The 12,116-nt window shown below is 34.0% G+C and overlaps 1 protein-coding gene across 1 annotated transcript in view; it reads right to left on the bottom strand.

Moving 5' to 3' along the window:
* LOC102492959 (pancreatic alpha-amylase) overlaps positions 1–8,682 on the bottom strand; it is a 16,207-nt gene extending 7,525 nt beyond the window's left edge. Inside the window, exons 1-3 of the mRNA XM_006149496.2 lie at positions 8,526–8,682; positions 1,518–1,731; positions 989–1,135 (exon numbers count right to left, since the gene is read on the bottom strand). Of these exons, the coding sequence (XP_006149558.1) occupies positions 989–1,135; positions 1,518–1,685 (315 nt within the window). The 5' untranslated portion in view covers positions 1,686–1,731; positions 8,526–8,682. The remainder of the gene's footprint in view (positions 1–988; positions 1,136–1,517; positions 1,732–8,525) is intronic.
* Between the last annotated feature and the right edge of the window lie 3,434 nt (positions 8,683–12,116).

Raw genomic sequence — 12,116 nt, 5'->3', positions numbered from 1 at the left:
GGTTGGCTACATGGGAGTCCAGCGCCCCAGCCATTATGCTAACTGCTGGTCCCTCCTGTAGCAAATTTTTTAAAAAATGATAAAATTTTAAAAATGGCAGCAAATGTTGTAAATGAGTTTATTCTCTTTTTTGGGGGGGGGGGGGGCGGGGTACAGGGCGCATGCGCTCACAAGGAAGACAGAGACAGACAGAAAGACAGAAAGCGAGAAATCACGCCCCAGCGGAGGATGACCACACCGCAATCCTTCTCCTCCATTCTCCTCTTAGGATCTTGGGCACACACACACACACACACACACACACACACACACACGCACCTGGCATGAGTTTAAGCCACCAAGTCTGGGACTCCAACTGTGGTCGGCTACATGGGAGTGACATAGTCATTATGCCACCTGCTGGTCCTAAAGAATTTCTAATTCCTATCCAGAAAAGTGTGTCCAGAAAATGTGTATAATTATAAGGGTTAAAAGTTAATGTTTGGGGGACCAGCAGATAGCATAATGGTTTTGTCGCTGACTCCCACATAGTTAACCTCAATTTGAGTCCCAGACCCAGCAGCATAATACACGTGGGACGCGTTTGCCTGCATGCCCAATATCCAAGAAGAGAACGGAGGAGAAGAGATTGTTTCATGGTCATACCCCCTGGCAGTGATTTCTCACTTTCTTTCTCTCTGTCTCTCTGTCTCTCCAGCAAGCACATGTGCTCTATAGCCAAAATGTCTCTTAAAAAAAGTTAATGTTTTGCTTTACAAGTAGATTCTGCTTTAAATTTTAACTTCGCTTTCAATAGTAGATAAGTGGCACATTCACAAAGATCTACAAAAGTTGAACATCAAGGCAACAGGTAATTTTGAGTGATAACTAAAGTGCGAGTAAAATAAGCATTTTAAAAGATGGAAAACTTTCTGCTCAAAGAAGCAAGAGACACAAGAGAAATTATTTTTCTATAAAATACTATGAAAGAAATCTTGAATTCACTTACGCCAACATTGTTACATCTAGTCACCATGTCTCTAAATTGCTCTTCATTTCCAGATCTTGTGCATAATTTATAGCTAATCGGTTGGTATCTTTCCCACCAAGGTCTTGAAGGGTTATAAATTACAACATTTTCATTGGGTGGTGAGATCTACAAATAGAGGAATCTTAATTAGTGTCAAATTATTACTTACTTTATATCATTTTTATCATTACTTACTACTTTCTATTGGATGCTTTAGAAACTAACCAATCTAAAATTAATACCAAATCTTTGTATATACAGCTACATTTTCTTACAAGCACTTGAAAAGTATAACACATTGGAGAAGGAAGTCCTGTTGAGGAATGATCATATCAGAATCAAAATATAATGTTAATAAAATATGAATTTTTTTCTTCCTCAGAAAAATCTTTTACTTAACACTATTTATATGTGAAGTAAAATATTACACTAGCTTAACAGATACCGATCAGCATTCTATTTACTGTAAGGATAGTAAACTGCAATTTATATTATGAACAATACCTACCTGAACACCTCCAAATCCATTGGGAGCCAAGTATCGTTCACATTCAAGAGCAATATCAACCCAGCGCCACTCAAACAGATGGACAATAGATGTTCGACCAGTCTGAGTATTGGGGGAATACTGAGCCCAGCAGAGCCCAATGGCTGAAAGCAGCAGAAAGAACTTCATTTTGCTTTGAAGTTGTCAGTGTTTTTTCCAGCAGCTACTTATATTCCTGTAAGGAGCACATTTTACAAAGTAAATGTTAACATGAATAAATACTCAGAGCACAAACTGTTTATTCATATTATGAAAGGATTATCAATAATAATGTGAACAGGTGAAGAACATCCATAAAATCTCCCAGGAAAATAAACTAAATGACTTTTAGAATTTAATTTAATTTTTTTTTCTTATTGAGGGAATGTTAACCTTTTAAAACATCTGACATTATACAAACAGTACTTATTTATAATCTTATTTCTTATCTCTTCCACTAATAAAAGGAATATAACAATCAGAGCCAACTGAAATCATACCAAAATATTGTTTTAACTATGCTTGTAAGCACTTGTCGTGTTTCCATTTCAAAAAAAAATAGGATATTTAATTCAGTTCTATTTTCTACCCCAACTCTGATTTTTAGTTATGTAGATTCCTGCATGAAGATTTAGGAAACTATTTGAAATTTAAATGTCTGTAAGTTATAGAAACGGACTTTTTTTCTCCATTATCAAGGGATGCTCTTAATACTATGGGTATAGCAGGAGGGTTTGTGATGGTAGTGGTGGTTATTTCTCCCCATAGCCAAGTCAGTCCTATACCAGATAAAACATTAAACAGATTCACATCACTTTTCCATCTTAATGTACATAAACTCCTGTGATAGAGAATAATAGTATAGGTGGGAAAACTTCATCAATTTGTTTAACAAATAGTGAGTGTCTGCTTTTTGTCAAGCACAGTGTTTGATGATCAGAATATAATGATGAATAAAATGAACAGAGCTCTCAGAGAGCTTACTCTAGTAAAACAAGTAAAAGGAAATACATGAAAAATAATAATAGTACTATTGGTGTAATAGCAATGATGATAAATAATCTCAGATAATAATTTAAAAAAAGTATAGTAAAATAGAGAGTGAGTTCACCATCAAGTTATTTTAGATCAGAGTCAGGGAAAGCATTCATGAGAAATTGATGTTCAGCTAAGATTTGAAGGATAAGAAGAAGTCAGTTGTTTGAATATCATAGAAAGAGCGATCTATATAGAGGAGAGAGCAAGAGTAAAAGCCCCCAAAACGAAAAAGCTTAAAATAGTCAAGGAGCATTAAAAAAACAAACAAACAAACAAACAAAACCAGCATTGCTAAAGCCTGTGCAATTAAAGAGCAGGGAGAGCGATAAAACAAAATGAGGTCACAGAAATAACTGAGATCTTGTTGGATCTCATAGGACTTGAAGAAAGAAAAAGGCAATGAAGCTAGAACAAGAGGAGCTGAAAAACTCTGCTATACTTTTTCCTTTTATGGGAGATAGAGATTTTTGCTATAGGGTATATGAGCTCCCTGGAAAGACAGAGAGAGACAGAGACACAGAAAGTGAGAAATCATCCCCCAGGAGTGATGGCCATGCCACGATCCCTTCTCCTCCATTCTCCTCTTGGAATTTTGGGCACACATGCACACCTGCCTGTGTCTAGGACTCGAACTATGTGGGAGTCCAGAGATGTAACCATTATGCCATCTGCTGGTCCCTGACTCTGCTATACTTTTAAAGACAAGCACTGTCCTCTGGTAAAAAACTGTATTATAGGAGGATTAGAATAGAGACAAGGAGATCAGTTAGAAGACTTAATGGTCTAGGAAAAAGGGGAGTGGCTTGGACTAGGCATAGACGGGACATATTTCAAGGTAGAGAGGCAATAGGTTTATAGATAAATTATAGCTGAAGAATAAAGAGAAGAGAAATATGGGCCAGCAAGTGGAGTGGTGGTTAAGGCGCTGGATTTCCATAGTGCTGACTGTAGTTCGAGTCCTGAAATTGGTGGCTTGCTTTCTCACTTTCTCTCTCTCTTTCTCTCCCTCTCTCTCTCTCTGGTGAGCACACATGCCCTACAGCAAATTAAAAAATAATATGAATAAGAAAAAGAAAGAATTTTAATTAATAACTCTTAAAAAAGAGAAGAGAAATATTAAAAATATAGTTGGTGGTGATACCACTTATTAAAATGAGGAGGGCCAGCTCCTGGAGTGGTGGTTAAGGCATTGGATTCCATATGGCCATCTGTGTGATTTGAGTTCTGGACCAAACAGCTTGAAAATCATACCAAACACATGTGCATATGTACTAAAATTCCAAAATGGAGATTTGAGGTGAACATTCCCCATGAGAGGTGTTTTCTCACTTTCTCTCTCTCTCTTTTTCTCTCTCTTGCTCTCTTGCTGTCTCTTTCTGGTATGTGTATGTGCCCTCTGGTGAGCTTAAAAAAGAAGATGAGGAAAAATATGAAAGCATCAGCTTTGGGGAAGGACTTAATTATTCCCCTATAAGTACTAATAATCTTCTTAGGTTCTTACCCCTGTTTGTGACAGCTTTTTAACTTATATAACATTACAAAACTATATGGCATTTATACTGTACAAATGTTATAAATAATTAAATATTGATCAAAGTTTTTACAGATAGACATAATATCTAATATTTCAGAAATAAGCAATAGTATTAGGATAACATCTTACATGCTAAGTAAGTAACTGTAGCATAAACCTCCTAAGTTTCAGGTGTTGTGCAAGACATTGGCATATATCATGGTTATGTCTCATTGATTTTTTTCAAAAATAATGAACACTTAGAAATTGCATAATACTCTTGGCTCTAATCCTTGCAAAAACTTAGTAAACACAAAGTAACCAAATGATACTAAATAAATTCTCCAGACGCACATGGTAAGCAACAAGTGCACAATTTGATAACAGAGGTTTGGCCATAAGTCAATATTCTGTATATTATACCAATGCTCCTAGAATTCTATAGTTATGTTTCCAATATGATACTCACTAGTAACAGTTAAAATGCAATTAGTCTAAACAGAGATGTGCTTTAAGTGTAAAATGCACTCTGGATTTCACAATTAGTGTGAAACAATGTAAAACAATTTTTATGTTATATATTGAAATGATAACATTTTGTAATATGTCAGGCTACATAAAGTGTACTATTAACATAATTCTCCCAATTTCTTTTTGTTTCTTTAAACATGGCTAATAAAAATGTTAAATTGCATAATAAACGATTCATATATTTCTATTAGAGCCATTTAAAAAATTAAATCAGGGAAGGAACACATCCAAACACGAAAAAACAAACAACAATAATAAAGTGAAGAATATAATCACTGGCTTAAGAGTTCTGAGTAAAGTGCTTTAGAATTTCATTGGTAGGAAAATGATTTCTGACAGGTGAGAATAGGAGAGGATAAATTAACATAAAGACTGGATTTGACTTGCCCAAAAGAAGTAAAGTGAAATTGTCTTTAAGTAAGAAAAACAGAATTATGATACATAAGAAAGGGACAAGGAGTCAATATTGTGTTTTAGAACCATAAGTTAAGTATAGGGGAGTCTGGGGCCGGCAGATAGTGTGGTGGTTGAGATGCTGGACGCCCACATGGCCAACTGTAGTTCAAGTCCTGGACCTGGAGGCTTGCGTCTTCATTTTCCCTTTCTCTCTCTCTGGTCAAATTAAATAACAACAACAACAATAATAACAACAAATGGAATTAAATAAATCAATATTTAAACAAACAAGTAATAGGGGAGCCATGGGAGTTAATGTAAGAAAGGTATATTGGGGATGTTCAAAGCCAAAGAGAGTGAAACAATTTTTCTCTTCAATTCTGTAAGAAGCTATTGACGGTTTGTGCTTGTTTTAAACAAGACATAACTTGATTAGAACTTCTGTAGTATATCAGATGGATGAGAAAGCAGAGAGAACTGAGTGGAAACACTGGGAAACATGCATCAGTAAACATAGCACTAATGGAAATCGGAACTATGATTAGAGCCGTAAAAATGAAAAATAGAAAAGGTAGATAGACTGTTACCGTACAGGCTACCCAATGAATGGCGCTTTCCAATATCCAAATCCATGTGGATATATGACTATGGGGCTGGCTTATGACTTGTTTTGTCCAATCAAACATGAACAAACAAGACAAAAGCAGAAGTATGATTAGGATTTGCACAAAATGGCTTAATTTCTTAAAGTTCTGAGACCACTGTGCTGTGAGCATAACTGAGATGAAAGACCCCATGAAGAGTCTAGTTGTCCGTAGCCATCCCAACCATCTGAGTTAACCCACCAGCTAGCAGTAGTCGAATTATATGCCAGGGATAAACCAACAAAAGAACCACCTACAAAATCCAGAGAACTGTGAGATACTAATGTTACTGCTATTCAGCAATAATTAACTAAAGCAGAGAGAATAGATGCAATAGATTTAGTAGAAATTGACTTATAGGAAATGGTGGATAGGAATAGTGGGTGTTGTGTTGCTTAAGATGGCTAGATTCCACATGACTGACAGTATGATTTAAGCCCAGGACCTGGAGACTTAAAAACATCCTGGGTGCAGCATGTGTGTAAATGACCAAAATCCCAAAAAGAGAGATGGAGAAGACAGGAATGTGGCATGACCATTCCCCATGGGAGATCCTTTCTCAACTCCCACCCCATCTCTGATTCTCTCACCCTCTAGCAAATTTAGAAAAGAAAAAAAGAAAAGAAAAAGAAAGAAATAGCAGATGATTAGATGTAAGGGAATAAGGAAAAGAGTCACAGGGGACTTGGTGATGTACAGTTTGGGCGAATGGAAGAATGGCAATGCCTGTATCACTGATGGTGCAATCTAGAGAGAGACTTAGTTGAGGAAACTGAGAAATTAATATGGGATATACTAAGTCTGAGGTATCACTTTTAACCACAAATGTAAATATAAAAACAATTTAAGGAATAGATATGAAGAAAGAAGCAGAGAGTTTTGTGAGTTTTTGAACAAAGCAATGATAATTTGAGAAATGGCACACAAAAAATACTTAACTGACTGAGTACAGAAACCAAGTAAAGATGCCAAAGCAATGAGTATATACAGGCCAGTGCACACTGGCTGAATTATCAGGCATAGAAAGCTAAATCCCTGAGACCTGACAAGGTATCAAAAGAGTGTTGAATACAAAGTCACAGCTTTGGGGACCAGCAGATAGCATAGCATTTATGTCACTGGACTCCCACATGGCCTACCACTGTTTGAGTCCCAGACCTGGCAGCTTGAAAATCGTGCCGGGCCTGTGGTGTGTGTGTGTGCCCAAGATCCCAGGAGGAGAATGGAGAAGAGATTGTGGCATAGCCATTTCCCATGGTGGGGGTGATTTCACACTTTCCCTCTCACGGTCTCTGTCTGTCTGTCTGTCTCTCTCTCTCTCTGACAAGTGCACATACCCTAAAGTTAAACCTCTAAAAAAATAAATAAATAAAAAAGCCACCACAGCTTTGGGCAAAACCCACCAGTCCATATAAATGATGGGGTAGGAGGAATGGGAAGTAGAGGATAAAGAAGTGCCTTTCAAATAGAGAGAGCAGTTTCATTCCAGAAAAAAGGTTTAAAAAACAAACAGGGAAGAAAAATTTGCGAGGAGTATAACAGTGTAGATAAGTTTTACGAACAAAATAATAGAGAACACTGACTAAATAGCTGATGATATAGGCCTGATGACGTAGAGTCTAACAGTTACTATAATGTGTCAAGTGCGCTATCTTAGGAATTTCTTAAAAATATGAAATAATACATTTGATAATATCCTAGCAACATAAAATGACTCCTTAAGGAGTAGTTACATTGGAAGTGTCAATAAGACATATTCAATGTTTAAAAGATGAGAATTCTGTTAACTCAAAATTACTTCGTTTCTAATGTTCCTGATAATATTTTTTTCAATCAATATTACCTAAGAGGTATTTGTTATTTTGTTTCATGTCTATACTATGAATGACATTGTAAGATAAAGGCTATGATGTATATTCAAATTTCCTTTTAACAAATTGAGTGCCAATAATTTAGACTTTTAGCTTAGAATCTCTTAAAATCATATCAAAGCCATCATTTAAATAAAAGTTAACATAAAAATGTTAAGTAAAAAGTAGTACATCCAAGAAAATTGTATCTTTTTCTATAGCTTTATTTCTTACTTACTATAAATATCAGTTATTTATAAATTTCTGTCCCTCTTCAAAGTAGGTTTACGTTGATGCCAGATACTAAGGATTTTTAACATGCAGATAAATTAGCATTGACAAAGAAAAGCTACCTATTTCTGTCATTTGTACTTGATAGATGTCTCATAATTAAATATTTGTATAGAAAGTAATTTAAGTGCCATTGAAATTTTTAATGCAAATACTTAATATCACATCTATGCATGTTATATTGTCATATATATTTATCTCCATGTTTTGATTTTTTTTTTTCTATTTGCCCAGTTTGCAATATTCAAAAGCTGTAAGTAGTAGTCCTATTATTAAAGGACTTAGTGAACTTAGTGGTTTTTCTTACTTAAAGAAAGTCCTAATCCTGTTAAATTTTATATTGAATTATGTAAAAATTTCTCAAAATGGTAAACCTTCACCCAAAAGTCCTATACCCTGGGGGGAAAAATTTAAAAAAAATAAATAAATAAAAAGAAATGAACTTGAGCTCCAGATAAGTCACATGGTAAGATTAAAGAGGCACAGATAATTGAATTTGCCTACCAGATCTCCAAAATCAGAGAAATATTTGGAGCCAAGACTCAGACATGCTTCCAATATAAATAGCACATTTTGTGCTAGTGGACATTGAAACATGAGTTGTCAACAAACCTAAAATAGATTGTGAAACTTTATATAAAAGCATATGAGTAACTCACTTATTTTTAAAAAAGAAAATGGTTCAGGTAAACCTATGTGATACTAAAAAAAAATTAAAATCACTTACCACATGAACTTCTTTAAATCAGCAATGTTCCAAAACTACAGCTCAGTGTTTTTCAGTCATAAAATAACAAAAATAATACAATTTTCGTTTTACTTTGTCTTCAGTTAGGAAAAAAAATATTGGATTTAGGCTCTTACAGACTTTCTATAACCTTGTCCTTTCAACATGCCTTCCTACAGCGCTGCTCCAATTCTCTGGATCTAATTGGCACAAGAAAAGAAATCTGTCATCCACAATGACATCAGATTGGCCAGTAACACTGATTCCTGAACATAGCACTGTCTTTCCTCCCCCTGCTGGTTTGCTGCCTTGCCTCCTCTTCTAACTACATTCTACCTTTTCAGTTGTTTGCCTCCTCTTTCTCCCTATCCCCTCCCAATCTCATTTCCCCCCCTTAGCTATTTATATCAATATACAGGAAAAACTTTCCCTAAAAGAAACTTAAAGAGCAGATTAGCATATAACTGGGTCAAGTTAGTTAATAACAATAAGTGAGATTAGAATGTAAATAGTCACTAAACGTATTTTTAAATCAAATCTTTGTCATCTATTGTGAGAACCTTACAGAAAACATTTCAATTCATACTTTTTTTTAGATACTCTTTTAGACAGGATGAAAATATTGTTTATAAATATAATAAAAATATAAAAACTACTAGCACTATTGATAAAAATACAAAAAGCACTAGCCATACAGATAATAATATGGATTGAGAGTAATTATCAAGTGCAATTTCCTTGAGTTATCATTTTGATTACACCACACACACACACACACACTGTAAGGCAAAAGTATCATTATCCTATTTTAAAAATAAGGAAACAGGGACACTGAAAAAATTAATGGGATTTTACCATGGTCACATTGTAGCAATTACAAGGACTGAAATTCAAAGTTGAGCAGTCTAATTCCACAGTGAACTCTTACCTACTATTGCATCCAACAGTCTTCCTGAATGTAGTTTTATAAAAATCAAATAAAATATTGTATACGAAAATATTTTTGTACCTGGAAAGTTCTGTTTAGGTGATAATAGTGTTTTTAGAAGATTATGGAATAATAAGGGTTATTTTCACGTCTTATTTTTCAAATATTTTTTCTAAAACAAATTACTTTTTTCTACAAGTTTTTATTTCTGACCTCAGATTCATACACATAATGTATTATTGTTCATAAATATTTGGTGCTCTTCTCTTCAATTAAATATACTATACTGTTCAATTTTAGAGTGGCCATATGATTTAGAATAGCCATTTTGCTTCCACAATAAAATGCAGCCAGAAATAATGTTTCACAATTGGTCATACTAGCTTGTTAAGACACGACAAAATGAAGTTTTTGTGATGTTTTGTAAAGGGACTAAGAAGAAAACTTCCCTTGTTGAACTGAAATGAGTATGAGAAATAAATTTGTTTATTACATGCCACTCAGAATGTTTGTTGTTACTGCAGTGTAACCTATCCTGAATAACACAGGGCACTAAGTTCCCTTAAGTTCTTTGATTCATAAGACATTCTACATGCCCTTTCCTTTCCCTCAGGATACAGAAAGTTATATACATTTGTATGCCAAAGAGAGAAACACTGGAACAGGTCCTTTGTGCACAGACCTCAGAAAGAACCAATCTATCAGCACCTTAATTTTAGACTTCTAACCTCCAGAGCTATGTGACAATAATATGTTGTCATTTAAATCACCTAGTATGTGGTACCTCTAGGAAACTAATATAGAAACATCTGATTTTTTTCTCTTACAAATGACAGTAGCTATTAAGATTTTTGCAAATGCCTTCATCAGGTCAAGGATATTTTATTCTCTTCCTGGATTGCTTTTTATCATAAATATTTAATGAATTTCGTGAAATGCTTTTTCTGCATCCTTTAAAAGAAAGTTATTATAAAACATTATATAAGTTTCTTTTGGAATATTAAAACAATATTGCATTACTGAAATAACCTCCATGTTGTAATGACCTGTTTTTCTCTTTTACATATTTGAATTTGATTTGCTTGCTTTTTAAAAAATATTTTCCTTTATTCATGATAAAGCATGTCATGCACACATGAGAGCATGGGAGAGGAAGAGAGCAGTGCCTTCTACACGGTCCAGTCGCACCACCATTCCCGTCCTTCAGTCCTCTAGCGCATCAAATTTTATGAACTTCAGGGTGTTCCAGGCTGAGGTCTGGGGATTTGAACCATAGTATACATGTAGTACCCAGCTCTTTTACAAAGCACATTAACATTACACCACAGAACTGGCTTAAGTTTCTGGAGAATATATGCATCTATGTTTATGAAATATATTGGCTTATAATTTAATTTTCTTGTAAGACTTGGCAGGCTTTACTGTCAGAATTATGTTCACTTCATAAAATGAAGTGGTAAGTATTCCCTTCTCTTCCAATTTTGATTTAGTCTTAAGTCATTTCATTCAATTTTTTTCCTAATCTTTCTTACAATTTCTTTTTTTAACCTATAGGCTACTTATAAATATGTTGTTAAATTTTCCAATATTGGGGGTATTTTATGCTTTATTTCTATGATTTCTGATTTAATTCCATTTTTATCATAAAATATGATTTAATATTATAATCTCTTTATAAATGAATATAATTGTAGTTATGTATAAAATGCTTATTTTATGACTAAACATCTGTTAATCTTGTTATGGTAAGCAGATTACTTACAATGTCCATGCTTAAGTCCAAGAAATTTGTGACCATATTATGTTTCATTGCAAAAGCCACTTCACAATGGCTTCCCTGTGACTTATGAGGAATTTTGTCTTAAAATATATTTTGTTTAAGTATGGCCATCCTTGCTCTTTCTAGGTTCTCATATGAATGGAATGTCTTTTTTTACCTTTCACTTTTGGTCTATATCTGTCCTTATATCTGAAGTTAGTCTCTTAGTACCATATCATTGGATCATATTTTTTTATCCATTGAACCTGTTTATGTTTTTTAATCAATATATTTATTCCACTTTTGATTAAAGTAATTCCTGATAGGAAAGGAGTTACTATTATCATTCTGTAGGATTTTTTGTCTCTTTTAGAAATCTTTTCTTTTGTTCGGTTTGGTTTGGTCCCTTTTTGCTTCTTTGGCTGTCCTTGTGTTTCATTGATATTTTGATTTCTTTCTCATTTTCTGTGTGTATAACTATAGTTTCTTTGTGGTTATCATTGTAATTGCATAAAACATCTTAAAGATATAATAATCTATTTTATCTGATAAGAAGTTCAATTGTATATAAGGTTCTATTTTATGTTATTAATGACAAAATTACCTATTTTAATATTACATCTCTATTAAAAGGTTTGGGCTATTTTTTATGCTTTTTTTTCTTTTTAAGAAAAGTGATATGAGATTTATAAGTGACTTACTAATGTACACTGCAATACTACAAGATTCTATATTTGTTTATATAGTTACCTTTACCAGGGAATTTAATATTTTTATATGATTTTGTGTTCTATTTGTGGTCCTTTCATTGTGGCTTGTAAGGCTCGTTTTAACAGTTTTTATAGGACAGCCCTAGTGATAATAAACTCAGTTTTTGCTTACTGTGGAAAGCCTTAATGTTGCC

The sequence above is a fragment of the Tupaia chinensis genome, unplaced genomic scaffold, assembly GCF_000334495.1.
Source record: "Tupaia chinensis unplaced genomic scaffold, TupChi_1.0 Scaffold000270_1, whole genome shotgun sequence".
Lineage (NCBI taxonomy): Eukaryota > Metazoa > Chordata > Mammalia > Scandentia > Tupaiidae > Tupaia > Tupaia belangeri.
This window is presented reverse-complemented; position numbering and strand designations above follow the sequence as displayed.